This window comes from Meleagris gallopavo, chromosome 6, assembly GCF_905368555.1.
Source record: "Meleagris gallopavo chromosome 6, MGAL_WU_HG_1.1, whole genome shotgun sequence".
In the NCBI taxonomy this organism is placed as follows: domain Eukaryota; kingdom Metazoa; phylum Chordata; class Aves; order Galliformes; family Phasianidae; genus Meleagris; species Meleagris gallopavo.
The window spans coordinates 37,350,729-37,372,266 of record NC_139409.1 but is presented as its reverse complement, the minus strand read 5'-3'; the positions used below and the strand labels follow the sequence as shown (position 1 = coordinate 37,372,266).

The 21,538-nt window shown below is 39.0% G+C and overlaps 3 protein-coding genes across 12 annotated transcripts in view; 2 read left to right on the top strand and 1 right to left on the bottom strand.

Annotated features, from left to right (window-relative positions):
• The window catches only part of NGLY1 (N-glycanase 1), a 19,901-nt gene extending 13,492 nt beyond the window's left edge, over nt 1-6,409 (top strand). Inside the window, exons 9-12 of the mRNA XM_085226366.1 lie at nt 896-1,060; nt 2,313-2,501; nt 4,604-4,781; nt 5,279-6,409. Of these exons, the coding sequence (XP_085082492.1) occupies nt 896-1,060; nt 2,313-2,501; nt 4,604-4,781; nt 5,279-5,454 (708 nt within the window). The 3' untranslated portion in view covers nt 5,455-6,409. The remainder of the gene's footprint in view (nt 1-895; nt 1,061-2,312; nt 2,502-4,603; nt 4,782-5,278) is intronic.
• LOC146544141 (uncharacterized) lies at nt 6,256-21,446 on the bottom strand. Of its 5 annotated transcripts, none has more exons than XR_014883941.1 (3): nt 20,531-21,446; nt 18,613-18,721; nt 6,256-18,024 (listed from the first exon to the last, which is right to left on the bottom strand). XR_014883941.1 is itself a non-coding variant. In XM_085226370.1 (2 exons), the coding sequence occupies exon 1, from the start codon at nt 21,444-21,446 to the stop codon at nt 20,532-20,534; it is 915 nt and encodes a 304-aa protein (XP_085082496.1). In that variant the 3' UTR covers nt 6,256-18,721; nt 20,531. The 5 variants fall into 5 exon arrangements, 3 of the variants coding, with proteins under 3 accessions (XP_085082496.1, XP_085082497.1, XP_085082498.1); XR_014883942.1 differs by having other exon boundaries at nt 18,613-18,677; XM_085226370.1 differs by having other exon boundaries at nt 6,256-18,721.
• Nucleotides 21,404-21,538, top strand: part of TOP2B (DNA topoisomerase II beta) — a 60,603-nt gene continuing 60,468 nt past the window's right edge. For all 6 annotated transcript variants that reach the window (XM_085226365.1, XM_031553941.2, XM_010712873.3 and 3 more), the window contains exon 1: nt 21,404-21,538. In XM_085226365.1, coding sequence (XP_085082491.1) covers nt 21,476-21,538 — 63 coding nt within the window. In that variant the 5' untranslated portion in view covers nt 21,404-21,475.

Below are 21,538 nucleotides of genomic sequence, written 5' to 3'. Positions count from 1 at the left end.
GTAGACCAGAAGTTTCAGCTCTTAATGAGCACAGTGTGCATGCCTTGTATGATCGCTGCAGTGGAAAATACATGTGTAATGTGCTTGGTCTTGAACTTAACCTTCCATTCCTGTGTAGGTGTACCCACAGTTAAGGAAAATTGCTTCACCTGTCACCTCTGTATATTTGACATGAAAGCTGTGGCAGCTGAAGCCTAGCCTCTTAATGATTTTTTTGTGTGTGTATGAGGAAGACACCCCTAGTGTTATCGATGTGGTTAAAGACTGTTATAAAATTCTTTCTTTTCCTCTAAGTTTTGCTTAATTTACCTGGAAGAATAATTTTTTTTTTTTTTTTTAAATCAGCTTTCTGATATCTGCAAAGATAGGAATGTGTTAGTTGTTTATGATGGAATCAGTCACTGTGAATTAATTCTTTCACAGACCAGCTGAATCTTTTGTTTGGATTTAATTACAAAAGCAAGACTGCTGCCAGCCAAAATCACTCCACCTTAGGGAAGAAAAGTTTGACTCAATAATTATGCTTGTTTTCTCTCTAAGGTACAGAATAGCTATGAATAACTCTAAAATATGTTAAGTATTTCATCATCCAAGCAAATATAAACACAGAGCACAAGCCTTATTCTAAAATAAATCCACATAGTTAGGGCACGGAAGTTTACAGAAAAAGTACTAAACACTGTTGTCAAATAACCATACAGTTATAACTGGTTTATGAACTGGTTTTAACTGGCACATGTGGATTGAGATGAATGTTTCAAACAATCAGTCTGAATTTCAAGTGTTGGCCTGCGTTTTCAAATTCTTTTTTTCCTGCTGGTGTCACTCTAGGGCTGTATTAAATATTACAAGCTTTTTTCTGAACTTTTTATTTCTTTCTTATATGTATTTTCAGAAACAACAATCTTTGTCAGAAAGCAGAAAAAAAGAGCTCTTGGAAAGAACAATTGTGGAACTTGCTGAGTTCATTTCTCCTAAAACACCTAAACCCGGAGAATTTGGTGGAAGGACATCAGGTTCAATGGCTTGGAGAATAGCCAGAGGTGAAACTGGTTCAGAGGTATTTAATTTTTCCACTGGTGACCGTCCTAAAGGTAGCTAATTAGAAGTTCTGTGATTGTGATCTGCAGAGGAATAGCGCTTCGTGAGTCAGTGGTAGGTGAACTAAAGATTATGTTCAAACAGTGAAACTTGGAAAAACATTAGGGGCAAGTTTGGTTGAATTCAGTAGTGGTACAATAGAAGGTTGAGGGTTGGTGGCAGTCCATTGATTCAAAAAATGCTTGGGAATAACTGAATCATGCTAAAGTATTATGTTTTGCACTTAAAATAAATTAAATAAATAAAATAAATATTTATTCCATTTTGATTAGCTATGATGCAATGAACTAGGAAGTTGCAGGGCAGGTAGAAGCTTTTGGGAAAACTTTAAAAAGTATGTGGTTAGGTACTGTTGATTAAAGACTAATAGCACGTTTTGACTAATTAGTTTTATTAACAAAAATATGCGGAAACAGGATTGTGAGAATGGAACAACCTCTCAAATAATAAGCCAGAACAGTTTTCTTGTCAATCTCTTTGACTGTTTCAGTTATCTTGAATTCTTTTATTATAAGAGACTCTCCCATAACCTAAGCCATATTTAGTTTGAGCTAGCGTGGAAAGGAGTGACTTACCCCATCACCTTATATATGGAACAACTGTCAATCCTAAAGTGGTTAGGTGAAATTAGCATGTTTCCTAACATTAAGTTTGAGGAACTAAGTTTATTTCAGTTTAGAAGATATCATTTTTATTTTGCGGAAATTTGTAAGAACAGTGGAGAACCTTCAAAAATACTGTGAAGATGTGGAGTTTGTAACTTAGCTTTTTTGAAATTGATTTGTAAACTACCATCTACAAGCACCTGTATATGGTAGTCACAGACTCCACATTTGATATTCCGGATAACAATTTACTTGTTGATTGTACAAGAAATAGAAATATACTCAATATTTTTTCTGTTCTTAACATGTTACTCTTTTTTTCCTTAAATTTGCAGATGTCATTTGTTTAATTATTTAATTGCAAAATTAATAATGTGAAAATTTAAAAAATGGAATTATTGCTCCTATCTAGAAAAGTGACAAGTCTGTTGTAGGAAACTAGCTCAGAAGTCTTTGTTTTGCATAAATGCAATGTGATTTTTTGGGGGCTTTTTTCAGTTGGCATAAAAACTAAGAAGAGAAAGTGTGGTACATTGATTAAAAGCAATGTCATCTCACTTGAAATACTTTGGGAAATTAATGTGCTTGTCTTTATGCCTTTTTCAGGAGAGAAAAGAAGTGATTTTTATTCCCTCTGAAAAAGAGAAGGCTTCCAAACTTTTCCACCTTATCTACAATGTTGTAGAAGATAGTTATACACGGATTTCCAATAATAATGAAAAAATAACCGGCTGGGGAACAGGTGTTTGGAAGGCAGAGTCTATTTGGAGAAAGGTTGAAACAGATTGGAAAATGGTAAGGATTTATTAACAGTGTTAAATCTACTGTGAAAGTATGACAATACCAGTAAAGTAGAAAATCCTTGCCTCTGTTTGGCATCAAAGCCTCTCTTGGTGTCTACACAATTTAGCTGATGCTCATAAATATTACTGGAAAGTTTCAGGTAAGATTGCCAGATGATTTAAGAAACTGCAAATAAATTTAGCTTGCCTTTCAGAATTTTAGAATCCTTTCTAGAGCACAAATCTTAAAAACTTGTTTCCTTCTTATGCTTCTGGCCAAACATGTGATACTACTTTATTGAAAAGCAGTACTTCTCTCCAAAAAAAAATAAACCCACATTTTTTTGGCTTTGGGAAATAGCTTTATAATGTATATCATGTCTCTTTGATACACAGCCAAAGGAAGAAGTTGTCATCCTAAACATTGGTTGCAATAAGACAAAAACTTTATCAGCCAGATGATTGTACGCCCTGCCCAGATTCTTTCCCATCTTGTCAGGACACTGAGGAGCTGAAGAATCACATGCTCTTACTCTAGGAAGAGAAGAGTTGATGCCTGTAGAATAGGAAAGGGTCGCTTTCTAGCAAGCTTTTCCAGCTACAGCTACCAATGGTGCAACTGAACATTCCTGTCAGCTACTTTAAGATGTTATTGTTCTGTTCCCTCTCTCATCTTACTGGTCTAAAGGGTCTCTGGCCAAATGTGTGTCTACATTAAGGAATAGTTTGCTTTTCAGTAATAAAAAATGGAGTAAGGGCATAATTTTCTTCTAACGTTTTCTTTACTAGATCTATACATAACCAGGGCAGTCCCAGATATTTGTACAAACTGGGAGAAGAACCACTTGAGAGTAGCCCTGCAGAGAAGGACTTGGGGGTCCTGATGGATGAGAAGCTGGACATGAGCCAGCAGTGTGCGCTTGCAGCCCAGAAGGCCAACTGTGTTCTGGGCTGCATTAAAAAAGGGGTGGCCAGCAGGGAGAGGGAGATGATTGTCCCCCTCTACCCGGCTCTTGTGAGGCCCTATCTTGAATACTGTGTCCAGGTCTGGGGCCCCCAGGACAAGAAAGACATGGAACTCTTGGAGCGGGTCCAGAGGAGGGCCACTAAGATGATCAGAGGGCTGGAGCACCTCTCCTATGAGGAAAGGCTGAGGGAACTGGACTTGTTTAGCTTGGAGAAGAGAAGGCTCCAGGGAGACCTCACTGTGGCCTTCCAATATTTGAAGGAAGCATATAAACAGGAGGGGTACGACTGTTTACAAGGGTGGATAGTGACAAGGGGGAATGGTTTTAAACTGAGACGGGAGGTTTAGGTTAAATGTTAGGAGGAAGTTTTTCACACAGTGAGTGGTGACACGCTGGAACAAGTTGCCCAAGGAAATTGTGGATGCCCCCAACCTTGGAGGCATTCAAGGCCAGGCTGGATGTGGCTCTGGGCAGCCTGGTCTGGTGGTTGGCAACCCTGCACATAGCAGGGCAGTTGAAACTAGATGATCATTGTTGTCCTTTTCAACCCAGGCCATTCTATGAGTCTATGAACTCACAACCCTTTTGGGGGTTCGTTGTAACTCTTCAGTGAATGTTGATGTGTGAGCTTGACTGTGCAGCCATGTGATGTTCAGAAGAGCACTGGGACAAATGCAGATTTTTAACAGCCTGATTAGTGTTAGTACAGGGTGTATTTATGACTGGCATGTATGACTTGCCTTAATCAAGTCATGTGAAGTCCTGGGAAAAGTGCTGTGTGGCAAGGAGCCACATCTGCAGAATCCAGAGTACTGAGCAACAAAAATGAAACTGAGTGTGTGGACCTATATATATATTATATAAAAGCCAAAAGTCTGCTTTTTTTAATATAGTGAGCTTTAATGAGCATGTTGAAATAGATTAGTGTTCCTAGTGAAGGGCTATGAATCACATACAGTTACCTAACTGTTGAATAGACTTAATGATTTAGAAAGAAATCATATAAAAAAAACTGTAATGTGAACAGTTTTAAAGCTTAATAAAGGATGAAAGTATACTCTTAAGATTTAATAACCTCGTTACAGGGATTAATTAAATGTGTGTTGATTGTCTCAATTTTTGATGTGACTGTCTTATTTTTATTTAGGTTTATCTAGCCCGAAAAGAGGGGTCATCCTCTGCTTCCATCAGCTGGAAGTTTGAGTGCAAATCCGTTGGTCTAAAAATAGACAACATTTCAATTAAGACAAGCAGTCAGACATTTCATAGTGGAAGAATCAAGTGGAGACTTTACTCTCCCACAACAGAAGTTATTCTGGTAGGAGGTAAGTGTGAAATTACATCATGCAGCAAAAGTGTAATTGCAAATGCGTAGTTTATGTGGGGAGACCACTGGGCAAATATTAAAAATGAAGTGTAAACATATGTTGACATTTCTAATTCAGTCTTTCTTAACAAGGTCAAAAAAAATACTTTGTTTAATCAAAAGTGGCAGAGAAAAAGGAACCAAAGCAAGTTTTAGTAATCTAAATACTACTTGCAGCATAGTGGGGTTAGCAAAAACACAGTGAATGAAAGCTGTGTGTTTTACAGGGAGAAATAGATGTTTGTATGTGTGGTGGCGTCAATCTTGACTAGATCCTCTGAGTATGAAAAATAAACTAAAATTCTGCAGCTGTTTTTTTTCTGCTGCTGATAAATTGATTTGTACAGTTTTGACTCAGATTCTTAAACATTCACGACACATTACCCTTTTAATGTGTTCTAGCACTGTATGCTGTTTGGAGCGGACTCTTACTTGTTTATCTTTTTCTTCCAATAGATGAAAATCTCTCCTCCTATTCAGATTTTTGTGGTGCAACAGAAGTTACACTGGAAGCAACTCTAAGTGGAGGGGATGGTAAAGCTGCGTGGCAACACACACAGCTGTTCAGAAACAATTTAACAGGATGTGGAGAAAATTGCTTGGAGATGATTATAAAACTTGCTGACCTCTGAGAACCTGAAGTCAAGGAATCCAATGAAGTTCTCTTTATGACGTCATACTGTGGAAACAACACAAAATCTTGGTTGGCAGTTCCTGACTATCCTGCAGACAGCTTATTCCTATTTCAATCCTTCCATTTTGCCAAATGGAAACTGCATGGGTACTAATAGGTAACCATCACAATGAAAGCTTTCTTTGTTTTGAAACTCAAAAGTTAAGGATTGAACCATTAAATCAATGCTCTTTTCTTAAACTCTAAAGAAAAGAAAGCATTTCTTAGAAACCAAAATGTGATCATAGGAGCACAGAGCAGTTTTAATTTGGAGTTTTGTGGTTGGCTTACTGGTTATTGGGGTTTTTGTTTTGTTTTTTTAATCTACTTCTTGCAAAAACAATGTGAATTCCATTATTTGATTACAACAAATGCATTGTGATGATTTTAAAGTATTTTAAAAACTAATAGAAGACAAATATTTTCAAGGATAAATCTGATTTTGTGTAATAATTAGTTGAAATTACGAGAAATATGAAAGCAATCTTAAAAAGATCTTGTTATGCATCTAAGTATTAAACTTATGTTTAATTATTATCTAAGTTTAATACTTAGAAATTTTTGGAGGTATGATAATAGACTAATTTTGAAAGAAATGTTCATTATGTACCTAAGATTTTGTCCTGGCTTGTGATATGAAATTGAGACTTAAAAATGAATAGCAGATTTTTTTCTATGAAAAAGATTATTCATTATACATACTCTTTTACAATATAAATTGAAATCTATGCACCTTTAAAAAGATTTATGTAGTGTGTAGGTGTTGAAATCTTTTTTTTAAGCTATTGTCTTGAGGTGCTTTGAATACGTTCCCAAATTTGGTGTAAAAGTGCATACAATCTTCTGTTACTGTATACAATGTTTAAGTTTCTTTGCATTGGGTACAATAAAACCACCACCGAGGAGATTTCAGATGTAGCAGTGCTGTGAATAAAGTGTGGAGTGAGTGTTCTGCTTAGATAGTCTTTATCAGAGAATTTGAGGAAGGTTATGGCTGGAACATACGAGAGTAGTTCTATTATAAGATTATAATACAGAGTTTGAGCTACAGTTTTATTTTAAAATAAATGAAAATTAGGGATGATATCCCTAAGGTCAGAGTGATTTTTAAAGCTTTTTTTTTTTTCTTCCTTTTTGTTTTTAAATCTGACCCTTCCAACCACTGTATTGACTTGAAACTGTTCTCGAAAGTCATTTGTGTTGGAACAAATCAAGCATATATTAGGCTGTTTGGGTACTGTTAAAAAACTGCACGTGCATAGTGAACATAGGCACTGAAGTTATGCCAAAGACATCTTAAAATAGTAGATTACAGCAGCTCAGGAGTGACAGAATGATTCGTAATAGATTATACGCTTTTCCTTGCAATACAAACTGGCAGTTAATGAGGGAATAAAGAGGGAGTCTCACTCCCTTAGCAGAACGACTGAGGGACAGGTAGCTGTATGGAAGGATGTTGGTCTATACTTGACTAATGCCAAGTGTACTTGGCCATTTCCATTCAAAACTCTTCCTGCTTTAATTTCAGCTAAATGGTAGCTCAAAATTTGAGTGGGAATCAAACAAATAAGTGCTACAGTCTAGTCTTTATGCAATAGTGGAAGAAAGTAGTAAGAAAAAAACCCCTCACCTTTCTGTTTCGTAATTGTGACAAGTTATTTCCTTTATTTTATTACTTAAAATATCAGGAACTGTAAAGGAGCTTAACTGCATTTCATAATTTGAAAACAGAAGGCAGAATAATTTTAATAGTAGTAATATGAAAGCAATTTTCTCACAGTTTTGGTTAGAACCTTTGGGGGAAGAGTAATAACTTCAGATAACTTATTAAAGTAATCCACTCAAGCAGGAGAGCAGGTAATGTTCATTATTAAACTATTTGAATGAATTTAAAAACAAAAAAAGTTCAACTAATCTAGTTAAACAATAAGTACTTTCTGTACTTCTAAGATCACTTGCAGTGAATAAAAGTGCTTATTCTAGGAATTAATTTTTTAGTAGAAACCTGATTGAATAGACCTAATTTGAAGAAGAAAAAATTAAACCCCCTTAGATGATTTTTGAGGTACTCTGTAAACGGTGAACATTTTCAGTCTCTTCACGCTTGAGCTGTTTTAAAGATGCATATTTCTTCTTTCAATATTTATTTCACTGCAACTCAAAAATTACTATAACTTTAATTTTTGAAACCAGAGGTAATTCCTCTGGTATTTTGCTTTCTTTCATCTATAGTTGCTTAATAATTTACAGCATCCTGAATTTGCAATAATATCTGGTGGCGACATCTGTACTGCGATGCACTCTACAAGTGTGGATATTAGGTTAAGCTGGCAATGCTAGATACTAGTTGAGTTGTGGGTGATGTTGATCAGGGCATATGTAGCTTTTAAACAAATGTGTTTTATTGTACTGTTGTATCTCTACAGTTGATCATACAGATGTTTATTTCTTCATATCCTGTTTAGAGTCTGAATGCTGTGTGCAGAATAGCAAACGCTAGTTGGCAGCGCAAGAAATTTTAGGAGTAATTTTCTATATCCAAGGTACCTGCTGGGAGGGTGGTAAGAAAATGTTTAAAACATTATGGAAGGCCTTTATAAGCAGTGCAGGGAAAAAGCACAGGTACGCATACAAGAATCAAGTGAACAATCTTGATTATAAATTATGTATTTGCACTAAGATGCAGGTAAAGAAAGTTATCTGATCTTGTGTGATGTCGTCTTTATTCATCAGTTTTCCACAAATTTTTCACATAATAGGGGTTATGTCTTATGTCTAAACCACACTGTGTGCAACATCAGGAAATGTAGAACACTAAAAATAAAGTATGTTTGTCTCCATAGCACAGTGGAATGCAAACAGATGGTAGGCAGCACATATGGCTGCCAGCAGCTGGGAACACCCATTTACAGAGTTCTTACAGCTTAAAACAAAACAAAGAAACACCAAGGGGGGACAGAGATTGTGCTCAGCAGATACTGGGATCTCTGTCCTCTTATCTGTGTCTACACACTCTTTACCTTCAGTTGCTTAAGCTAAAAATGGAAGCATGCTGCCAGTTAAATTAGCGTGTCGTCTTACTATTTGTCAAAATGTAGCATTTAGTAAATGCAGATATTTATTTTAAATCTCCTGTTCCCACTTTGGATTCAAACATCTGGTTTGCTCCTATTATAAGCAGTTTAACTTAAGTAGTGGTCTTAGTAGTTTGGTACAGCTTCTTCTCTGAAGTTAATAGTTTCAAGAAGCAAGGAGCTACTGGAGCAGAGTTTTGAGACCTCCTGTCCTATAATGTGGCACCTAGGAATGGTGAAGTAATAACCCAAGGTCAAGCAGCCTCAAGTATCTGTATTGTATGTTTATAGGTGTTGTGAAATATGTAAGAGTATCAATGTGACTTCCTGTCTGAATAAGAGGACCATTTTTGGTTTGTTTGTTTTCCCTTGTGTAGATTTTTGTGTTGATTCCTCCACTTTGCCTTTTTTTACTTAAGTTTTGTAGTTAAGCTATTAGCTTATTAGCTTATTTTATGGTTAGCCTACTTCAGATTCTGCAGCGCTGTCTTTTTTTCTACACATTTTCTATCTAATTTAAAATACATCTTAATTTGCTTTTAATTTATATAGAAGATTGCAAGTGTATGATAAATATTCTGTGACAAAAATTAAGTTAGTTTATTCACTTTTATATTCTACAAGGAAATGAAAGGGATAAAGATGCTCAAACTAGACAAAAAAAAAAAGCAATAGTCATTAAAATTGATGATACCCATAAACCAACAAAAATGGCAGAGCTTAATAACATTTAATGAGGTAAAATAATTTAATGGGCTACTCATAAGCTAGTGACCCTTTACACTGAGTTGTTTTCCTATTTGCGCATTTATATTTAGGTTACTGAGAAAAGTGCTCAGAGTAGGGGACAGCATTTCTGAGAAGCGGTGAAAGATTGAAGGTACATCCATTTTCTTAATTTTTTTTATTATTATTAGTTTAAACTGTTGAAATCATTTTAAAATTAACAACAGACTCCTTCTGCTTGATGTAGATTAATTCTTTATTCTGGAAAATGTTTTGTTTCTTTTTTTGGGGGAAAGAAAGTGTTTAGAAAGTATTTAGTGACCTATTGTAACGAACACCTTTAAGAGAAATCTATTTTTAATGAGCGTGAGATTTCAGTGTGACTGACTGCTGGCATAGACTGGAAGGACTGGGTCTAATCACTGCATAGCCAATATGTCTGAATATCTTATAAAAGGAAGAATAAGTATATATTTTATATATATATTTATATTATGTATAGGGTGATGCAACTGGAACAGGTTGCCCAAGGAGGTTGTGGATGCCACATTCCTGGAAGCATTCAAGACCAGGCTGGATGTGGCTCTGGGCAGCTGGTCTGGTGGTTGGCGACCCTGCACATAGCAGAGGGGTTGAAACCTCTCTGATCATTGTGGTTCTTTTCAACCCATGCCATTCTATGATTCTTACTAAGTGTAATATTTCAAAGTTCTGTTAATTTGTTCCTTTTACTGCACAATTCTGTGGTGCTATTTCATATCTTTAGAATTTTGGTAATGTAACGTACATTTCCTACGTCCTTGAAGCCCCAGGGGATCATACTTTCTCTCCCAGACAATCAGCTAACAGCTTAATTGTCACAATCAGGAGGAAATAGCAGATTTATTTTAGATACACACTTCAGATAACAACATATAGACTCCCTTGTGCAGCAGTTATAAGGAAAGCAGCAAATGTAAGAAAATAAATGCATCCAAGAACAATATTTAAGCAAAATCTTAGTAAGGTAGGTGGAACAGTTGACAACAAGCTCTTAGAGCTGATGGAATAGGCTGGAAGGACTGGGTCTTCCTTCTGTTACCCTTGTGAAGGTAATGGAACTGAATATATATGTCCATGCTTGCACTGTAGCAGCTTTTGCTTTTATCCAACGCATCAGTAAAATGCATGATACATTCAAAACAAAGTTCAACACTGGCCAAAAGATGTAAAATTTTATTGGCCAAAAGGAAAGTACCCCTTGGTGGACTGTATTAAGAATTCCGAAGGTATTCTGTTTTCTTGTAGTAAGAAACATGTCAGAAAACTGTTTCTGATTCAGGTGGCTTTTGTTGTGTTGTTCAAGTAAGGAGCTCCTGGCAATGTATGCTTACAGTTTCTGTTAGCAAAGATGGTTTCGAAGAAAACAGGCAAAAGGAAAATTGTCAAATAACAAACTGGAATTCCACAAAAACTCTGCAGTGGCTGTAGCAGTACAAACAGGAAATGTTGGGGGCTGTGATTTAAGTTTCATATCTGAGGACAGAAAAATGTAAGATCAAGTTAATGCTGAGAAACGAATGCCAAATTTGCATTGTTTGATGTTTGCTTATTAAGCAAAGTCAGTTGTTTCAATTTTTATAAATCAAATCATTCTAGAAAGAATGAAAATGGAGCCTTACGAATGCAAATTTATTAATTAATTTTTTGCTCAATTGTCAGAACTAAGCATGAACTTCCTTCAGTTGTCTCAGTCCCTGACAATATTGCTACTGATACCAGTTATTTCTTTAACTCAAAGTCAATATTTGAGGTGGTTTCCTTTTTTTAGGGGGGAAGAGGGAAAGAGGAGAGGCCAAGAATTTTTTGTTTTACTACAAATCCTTTTTTTTTTTTTTTTAAACAAGGATGAAAACCTAGAGTTTGCATTCAGTGAAAAGAACACTGCAATTTTATTTGATTCTACACCAACTAGCTATATTCTGCAACTTTATAGTTTTGTCACCAGAATTTTAGTCACCAGTAATTCATATATGTACATTAGTTTATTGCTGAAAATGGATTCTTGGATGACAAAATGATATGAAGAAATGAGCATTCATTCAGTCCAAATACATAAGCTTCGGAAGAGACAGGAAGATCTGCATGCATTTCTGGCTCATGCAGTCAAAATTCATGATAGGAAACAGATGCTAAAGAGAAACCAGCACTTGCCAGATTACATGTGCTTTTTAAAAACTTGGTATTTTATTGCATTTATTTCACATACTGTACTCATTACCAATCTTGTGAAGAAATTCAGCCCTTTGTAAATATTCAGTGAAAAAGATGAAGAGTATGGAGGGAATCTGTACTAGTGAAACAGTGATGCAAAGATTGGGTATGTGGAAAGAAAAGAATCTTTTTAAAGAACAGAATTACTGGTGGATGATGAATTCAGTGAAAGTCAGCTAGAACCTTTGTACACCAAGAATTGAACATCAGTTCCATAACTAGAGAATATTTTACTTAAAAGGTTGTATGGAAGAGGCACTCCAGTAACATGGTGTTACTTGTCCAGCAGGAGTCACCACTAACAGTACTGATCGACAGATTTTGTATTTCATGCATATTAGAAAGAACATTAGAAAAACAGCTTTGTGATGCAGGAGTCATTACATCAGTAGTAAGATGAATGTACTCTACAGTGTAGTCATCTTTTGGACTAGCTTAGATACAGCCAAATACTTCTGTTAGCCTTTAATACAGTTTCAGATGTTCTTTGATCAATGTGTGATATCAATTACCTCCCATATCATCCCTTCCTGTTTTCTTCGCTATTAAAAATCCTTCTAAATTTCCCTTTTAAATGAGTGGGTTTCATCCTTGAAGGCAGCTTCTGCAACAGAGTTCAAGACAACTTTCAGTAAGTCACAAGGTAAGGTATAGGATGTTTAGATGCCAGCACTGTGTTCTGTCTTTCTTGTTTCCCCTGTGTATCACAGGCTGATGTCTGTGCGTTCTTCAGCTCAGTAGAGCTGCTGTTTATTTTCTAATGGGCAATGAGAGAAAGTAAGCCATGAGGATAAGAGTAACAGAGTCTGCTGAATGAGTTTCCTTCAATGTCTCCCTCTGAATTTGCTAACCCTTATGGCTGGAGGCTGTCCAGCTTTTTGTCTGCAGCACTTCTGTACCCGCAGGATACTCAGAACAACTGAATCCTCGGCTAGTATCATTCCAATATCACCCTCAGTAACTGCCCTTCACTCTCTTATTCTCCATGTTCCTAGTATTGTTGCTGTTACCAGCAGGTCAACTAACATCAGAAATCTGAAAGGTAAGGGAGGTGGTGTAAGGGTCCACAAGGCAGGGGAAGGAGAAGCAGCCGTCCTTCTAAGGGAAGGATGTTAGTATCAGCAAGGTAAGAACCTTATGTTTTAGCATGTTTATGTATTAAATTCAAAATGGCAGTGAGGTTCCCAACAGAATAAAACAACAGACTGTATGGGGAATATTCTTCTTGGCATCTTGTAGAAAAATTACAAGAAGGACAGCTGTAGAAATTGCAAAAGAAACCTGAAGAACCAAATGAAGGATTAAATGTTGTTTACGTGCTATGCTACAGATTTCTGTTGTAAGGATATTAATGTTAAACTTCCAATTTAACTCCGTAGGATGATACAAGCACATAAGGAACTAGGAAGAATATTTTTTTGCCTTCCTTTTGAAAAATTAACTGCTGCTCTTTTATAATCTGCAAAGACTTGCAGGAGGGAAAATGCAAAGCACAGCATCCAACATATTAACATGCTAATTTAGAGGGAATGTAAAAAGTAGTTTCACTTGCTTGCATCTTCATGTTACTCTCTTACAGAACCTGTTAAGCAGGGCCTGGCCCAGGCATAGTTAGCCACCCTGGGGGGAAACATACCTGACCAATTGTGTGGCAGCTCCATATGAACAACATGGGACTAGCATAGATCAAGGGCAGGATGACAGATACTGCAATCGTCCTGTTTGTGAAATGCAGCATTTAATAAGCAATCATAAAGGAGCAGGGAAGATTTCAACATTAAACAGAAGTTGGAGAGAGGCTCGGGACTGCTGTGTTTTGCATGTGTGCTCAGTGGGAGTGTTTATCCTAATGGGAGGTTTGGGAGCGCTGCGTGCTGTGCCATGCCGTACAGCCATTTGGCTTTGTGGCTGAAAGCAGCCGTGCTGGTTTGGTGAAGCAACTGAGAGCTAAATATGTGCCTTGTGTTCTGTTTGAAAGTTGTAGCTTGTGCTGTGTTCTCACGGGGTGGTTAACATGCCTCCCTCTATTGCTTGTAGCTGCACTCTGTCTTTATGGTGCTCCGAGAGCTGGTGCTGTAACTGCTATACTGTGCTTCACCATTTTATATATATATATAATATATATATATATATTAAATTGTGTGTATATATATAATTATTTCAGGAAACAGTTGTTCTGACTAGAAATATGAAAAAAATGTTTTATGTTCTATTTTGAGCATTTAATATCACCAAGAACAATACCTCTAAATAATCTCTTGAACTGCTCTGTGGCTTCAAGTGATTTCACTGTCTTTTTCAGTCCTTATGTTAGCGCACTCCTCTAGCAATGTTGCTTATGTCCTAGAGAATTTGGTTCAGAGCATTTTGAGAGGAGTGATCGGAAATAATAAGTGGGAAAACAAACAAAAAGCAACAAACCTGAAAAATTCATGTGCATTTGTTAGTCTTTGGAACTAACATATACCTTATCAATAAACTAAGGGTAAGATGTTAGGAGCTTCCTTGCTTCTCCATTCTGATTCACAAGAAAGAGATGATCTCAGCAGAAAAAAAATGTCATACTCAGAGTATATGGTATGTCTCTAAAAGTACAGGTACACAGGGAACCTGTAAGAACATCTGACTTAAAGAGCTAACGTTTTAGAACTTGCTACAAGGTAAGTAGGATTCTGACACTCAGCATCGAATGAAGTTTCCAAAAATGTTAGAAAATACATGGACACATAAATTGCATTTTCTAACTTTGGAAGAGGTGTTAAAGGAAGGAAAGTGTTGAATGAACAGAAGTTGATACTGCATTGGAAATCTATGGATAGGATGTCTTATCTTTTCATGAAGACTTGACAAATTCATAGCATTTACTACATTGAAATAAAACAAATGAAACTACGTGAGCAGCAACAGCCATTTGTAAAAGAAACCCCACGGCTTCCAGATAAATTTAATGAGCTACTCCCACTTTTCAAAGGTTTTCTGACGTAAAAGGTTCCAGCAGAAGGACATATGTGGAATAACAAAGCTCAGCAAAAGCCAACTAACTCAAGAAGGTGAGTCACTATTAGAATTCTATAGCAGAATGGTAACAATTTTGGCATGTTTACTATGAGATGCAGATCAAGGAAGAAAAAGATTTTTTTCCTGTTATATAAGAACACAGTATATCACAAAGTGGATCTTTGCTAAATTAGTTTTAAAAATAATGCAGAGTATGGTTATTGTAAAACAATAGAAATGCTGGCTTTTTTTCATATTTTGTTTTATGCTTACTGTCAAAACTTAAAATAGTTTTTAAAGGTTCTTTCCTCAAAGCTTGCAAGAAATGTAGGAATATTCTGAAAGAACTGCATCAGTGAGAAAATATTTTTCTTCACTGTATTGTAAGTTAAATGCACAGTAGATTTCAAAAGGAAATGTATAAAATGAGGGCTACTGCTTCCCATTATTCTTTAAGTTAATCAGAATGGATATAATCAAGTTACTTATTTCATGTAGATTAGTAACTTTCTATGAGAACCTTAAATGAATTCAATTAGTGTTTAAGCATATATATTCCAAGTCACTTAAGGTTGTTTTCCTCCCACTCATAGGTGACAGCAAGGAATTCTGCGTCTAAGAAATGCTGCAATCAGGATTCAGCTTTTATAGGCTCTCAGAAAAGGAGAGATGCTCTTGTATCCACGTTGGGCTGAGGATGACCTAGACTGAAATTCCCAAATTGTAACACGCGCTGAAGCAAAGCTCTGCGTAGATAATTCCTGAGTAGCACACTGTCCTGGCTGATACTGAAGGCTGTTGATACAGCAACTTCTGCTACTGCTACCTACAGTGGCTGCAGTGGGTAGTGAGCAAGATGGATTTGGGAACCACCGATCTGGATGTGTTTACTTCAACTGCTGACTGAGGTAATGTGTTCAACTTCAATTTAGTTGAAGAAGAACAAGAGAATACTAATGAGCATGAAGAATATATAGAAGTTAATGAAAGCAACATAAATAGGTGGTGGAAAACGATAAGACTGTTAGTTGGGTGAAAAGGGAACTAGAGACCATGGCCCAAACATACGAAAATGTATTTGGTATTTTCTTTTTCCTATTTCCTAACAAATACAGCAAGAACTGAATGCTGTGGAGAAAAAGCACCACAGAAACAAATAACTAGGGACAGGTGCATGATATCTTGAGGAAAAACATTCAAGGCAGAAGTACTAGAGTCCTAAAGGATCTAAAGGATAACAAAATCTTTGAAATGCATTTCTGATCATTTTTGCTTAATACGAACTTCCAGTGGAAAAGTGGAGCAGCTAGCATTAACCATTTTTTAGCACAACTATTCAAATCTTGCTGAATTACATAACTCGTATTGAAATAAATAGGAACTGCTGATGCTGAGTTTTCTTACAAATTAGGCCGCTTGAGAAATTGTAGCAATTTCTTTTTTTCAGATCAGTTATGCAACAAGTTTTTTTTTGTTTTTTTTTTTCCTTTGGCCTCTGTATGAGCTACAAGGGTGCATTTGCCACATCTTTACGACATGCTCTGTCTCTGTGGCTTTAAGCAGAGACCGTACCATCTGCCTCTCTCTGGTCTAGCCTGATACTTTCCTCTTCTTGGAATTGCCTAACTCAATTTTGAAGAAGGAAATGCAAATACACATCTTGACATGGACATCAATTCTGGTAAAACAAAAACAAAAACAAAAAAAAAAAACTGGTGGTAAAGTAAAGCTGTGCATGAAAAGTTGGCATTTCTGTTTTCTCACATGAATTGTTAATCATGTAACAAACTGGAGATGGTGTATCAGAAGGGGTAAGATTTTAGCTCAGGAGAGCAAAGTTCTATCTCTAGACATTTCCCATAACAATGAGATTTTCTGTTGGCTACAACAGTTATCATTTCTCACAAATTCAGTATGCCCATGTGTGCCTTCTATAGTAACAACTCTGTCACCTTCTTGTCTCCCAAAGAATGAGCTTGACTATATCAGCAAGCAGCCTTGATATCCTCTCTGGATACACCGTACATTTCTTCTGGCTGGAAGGCTAGCAAATCACTTTTTATGGAAACTTTGGAAGGGCAAGGATAGTCTCACTGGGCATATTTTCTTGCCCAAAAAGTGCTGGGTGAACTGCTAGGAACAAAACTATATGCCTTAGCTGAAAGAAGAAACTGCTCTTCTGAGGATTGGATGCATGGGGACAGGAGGAAAGAGAGAAGTGTTTATCACAGAGAAAAGCTACCCAGTTGAGGAAAGTCTAGCATGCTTCACTGTTTACCATGAACTCAGGGGACCAGAGATCTTCTGAAGAGTGTGTCATCTCCAGAATTTCACTGGATGCTTGCATTCTCCAAATGATCTCCAATCTAATTAGCAATGCCATCATGAAGTTGGTGATCCCCAGCCTCCAAGTAATCGCACAAGTCTGCCTCTCAGCTAAGTAACACTACTCTTGTCTGTTTCTGTGCTTTGTAGGTTCAGAACAGATCTCTGGAAACAGTCCTCTCTATTCTGTCATTCTGTCATCTTTACCTTGTCATTGCCCCCCAAGAATAGTTTAAGACCAAACTAACGGAAAGGAGGCTAAATGGACTTTGATACTAATGCATTTCTAGTCACAGATAAATATTAAATGTTAAGAAGGTACATGAGCTCCCTATCCTGCAGCAGGGATGATGATGTGGCCCAGAAGAAAGTAGGGTGGATCAGTGCAGTCATCTCAGCTGTGTGGTGAGGAAATCCAGGCACGGTGCCCTGGGATCCCTACTTTTGACACTGAGCACTTCTGCAACCTCACGTGGTCCTTCTGCTAGGTCCAGAAATGCCAGACCTCATCAGCAGTGCTCACAGTGCTCCAGGAAGTTTTCCACACCATAACAAAGGTGCAGTAGTTAAAAGGTCAGTTATAGGGAAGTAACCAGAGGGTGAAGTGTTTAAACACTCCAAACCCTATGCAAAACTGGCCCCAAAGTGGCATGTGGAGGATGAAGATGAAAATGGCAACCTTGACTAAGTTTATATTGTTAGATGATCAAGCAATAAGTACACTTTTCGTTAACTGTCACGGAACTATGATCTGAAATTCAGTTAGAGTCAAGTATGAGTATGTTGATTACTGTCATACTACCACAATCCTACTCCAAGAGTTGATCAGTTATTTAATGAATCACAATGACATTTTAAGATGCTGTAGAATGTGGAAATTTTATTGCAAATGTTAATATTTGATACTGCAATATATACTATTACAACTATATACAATGCAAAATGTATAGTTTTATCAGTGTCAACTTAGTGACATAAGTTTTTAGAACATTACAAATTACACCTTTTTTTTCTGTGCAGTATACAGAAAACATCTGTGATCACTTCTTTAGGTAAGTGGATGTATGTGAGCCCATATGTTCTCAGAGTGGGTAAGCGTACATAGTTTCACAAATAGGCAACTTTTATGCCTTTTAAGTCTTGTGCCAGAAAAGCTGCAGAGAAATAAAAGTTTTATTAAACAGCGAGTATATTTGAATAGAAGCAGCAAATTATTTGTAATAGAAATATTTATAGATCATACACATGGCTGTCTTACAGCTAAAATAATTACTGCAGTTTAGACTTCAGTAGAAAGAATGGAAATTCAGGAAGGGAGAGATCTGTGCATTAAGACATTCATTATACACAATGTAATGTTTCAATAAATACTTTGCTTACTAAAATCAAGTACCGAAGCTAGTAGTAAAACTGGTTTAGTTGACATTGTTACAAAAATCTGTAGGGTACCTGTATTCATGTTGTAGTCTCCACTGGGAAGATGAGAATGCTTCCAATGAACAGAAAGAGGAATTTTCTGTTTAACATCTTATGTGGATTATTAATTTAAAATGGCACTCAGTATGTGTGAACTATTGAACTATTTCACAAAAACTGATAGTATGTGATTGGGACAGGTAGGATCCAACAAAGAAATCCCACTGCTATTGGAATGTTACGGTGCTTAAATTCAACTCATGCTTACATTTAATTCTGTGTTTTAGCAAAAATCACTTGAAATACGATGAACTGTCTTACTTCACCTCTGAATTCCATGGAGGCAGCTCCTTGTAGTCTCTTAAGAGCATTGTCACACAGTCCTTCAGGGCTAGGAATGCCACCGCAAAACATACATGCAGATTCTGGATAAATCTACTATAAACAATAAGCCAAAAACACACTGACTTATGTTCACAGTCTCACAGGTATTGTAGTATATGATGAGAATTAAATGAAAAGCAACCTGAACAAAATAATTCAAATATGACTGCAGAAAATGCTTGGAGAAACTTCAGCCATTCTTTCCTTTATTTGTGCCAGCATGGCACATGGACTGAACATGTCTGACTATACACTTTCATAAAACCTACTACTGCCAAGAAGAAAGGAATTCCCTCTGTCTTTCTGTAGTGCGTATAGAAGTGACTGTCTTCAAGATAGATTGCTATCTACTACTTGGCTCAAGATAAGTGAGTGGGGGGAAAAAAAAAAACAACAAAAAAAAAACATTTGCCAGGCTAAGAACAGCCTATTTACTAAAAAGCTGAAGCTAATGAGGACACAGAACAAGCCACAAGCCTTCATGTACTATTTCTGCTCTGTTTGTTAGTGGCTCTCCACAGTGCAGAAAGCTTGGTACAGATGCATGTGCTGTTTTCTCTGGTTCTTCTGATATTCACTTGTAGCTGCCCTTGTTGATTATACTCAATTCATTTTACCTGACCCTAAATACAAATTTGAGAGTTAGAAAAACAATAATTCTTATCAGCAAGCCCAGGACTCTGAAGCACTGGGCAGAGCCCTGCAAATGCCAGTTTTTTGTACTGCAAAAAAATGTTCTTTCTTATCTTGCCAAAAGTGGAAGAAGCTGCAGCCTAAAACTCAGGTTCGTGCAGCTACAGTAAAACTGGGCTGGAGTAGATCACTTTAATGTCCCTTCTAGGTATGTGCTATTATTTTCTGTAACTCCTGTGCAGTATTTACATATTAGTTTAACAGTCTTAGACACTGAGAGTAAAATTATGCTAAATAAGCAAGATTTACTAGAAGTTCTCATCCTTCCCTTGATGTGTGTTGGATCATTACAGCTGCCTTCTCAAAGGGAGCTGCATGGTTTCCAATCTTTTTGCTACTTTGGAAAAATATTTTGTAAAAGGAAAACCTTTGAATTTTTACTATTTGATTTTATTTTTTTCAGATACCAGCTTGTCTACTAACTTGGATGCAGTCTCACTACGCATCCCTCCTTTAGTGATTTTTGCTTTGAAGCATTTTTTAAGCTTGTCAAATTACATCTTGGGGGAAATTTTTCACTCAGAGGGCAGTGAGGCCCAGGCACAGCAGCCCAAGAAGTTGTGGTGCCCCATCCCTAGAGGTGCTCAGGGCCAGGTTGGATGGGGTCCTGGGCAGCCTGAGCTGGTGGATGCCCATGGCAGGGGGTTGGAACGAGATGGTCTTTGAGGTCCTTCACAACTCAAGCCACTCTGTGATTATAAACATCTACGACCATAGTATTTAATTTTACTTTTGGTGGAAAGTGAAAGCATCTTCAACTGCAAGTATTTCTTATGCTCATACCAAAAATAACACGCATTTTAAGACCATTCATGTGTAGGGAGTAGCTGTTAAGTTTCATCAAAGGATGTTGTTGTTGCTGTTGTTTTTCAAAAATGGCAAATATATGAGAATGAGATTGTGTGACCTAGGGTAAGGTAGTGTAACAATGGACAGAAGAGGTTGACGCAGCAAAAGCGACCAATAACAGGAAAGTTACAATTGCAGGAGGTGAACGCCTCGGGCTGCTGACCGCGGCCCGGAGCAGGACAGCGGTTTACAAACACCTGCATGGACGGGCAGTGCCCGGAGCATCGATGTGGTCGGGGGGGGAGAAGGCGCTCGCCGAACCCTTCCCGTCCCAGCACCTGTCCGAAGCGAAGCCGGTTCTCCACCGGCAGCACGTACCTTAGGAGACGGGGAAACCGCGTGGCTGCGCCCCGTCAGACCTCAACGTTCTGCCCGGGGCCGTTCGGCCGCCGAGGCGCGGCTCGATTCCGACCTCTCGCCCAACCGCGGCCGCTACGCCGCCCCTCCCCCTCGAAGCGCGGCAGCGCCCCCTAGCGGCGGCCCGCCTTTCTCCCCGTTGCCACCCGCGGTGACGTCTCACGCGGCCGCGGCTGCTCCCACTTGCCTTTCCCATTGGCCGGCGGCCCCGCGGCCGCCCCGCCTCCCGCGCGTGATTGGCAGGCGGGCGCGGGGACGCGGAGCGGGCCGGCGGCGTCGAGAGGCCGCGGCGGCGATGCGGGTCGGCGGCCGCGCACTCATTGTCTGAGCGCGGGGCTCGGCGCCGGCGGCGCGGGGAGGGGAGGAGTCGGAGAAGCGGCGGCGGCTGCGGGACGGGGCGGAAAGAGGAAGGGAAGGAGGGGCCGGGCGGGCGGCGTGCGCGTGCGCGCGTCCGGGGAGCGCGCGGGCACGCGCCGGCGGGTGCGCGCGGGAGCGAAGGCGGGGGAGGGGAACGGGGCGATTTCGCGCTCGGTCCGCGCTCCGGGGCCTTTGTGGCTGCGGGGCCTCGCCCGGGGCGAGGCGAGGGGCGGCGGAGCGGCCGTCCCTTTAAACTAGCGGAACCGCGGGCCCCGGCCGGGTCCGCCCCGCCGCCTGCCGGCCTCCGGCGGGAGCGCGGGCGGCGGACGGGCGCTTTGTGTGGGCCCCGCTCCGCCGCGCTCCCCGCTCCCTCGTCGTTTTGCTCCGCCCGGGCCGCGCTCCCGGCATGAAGTAGGAGCGGGCCGCGGCGGGAGGCGCTGAGGGGCCGCGGCGAAGCGCGAAGGGCGCGCGGGGAGGCGCGGGGTCGGGGCCGGCCCTCGAGGCTGCCTCCGTGCGCCATCGGCTCGGCCGAGGAGAAACGGGCGGAAAATGGCAAAGTCCGGAGGAGGAGGAGGAGGAGGCGGCGGTGGCAGCGGGGGACTGACCTGGGTG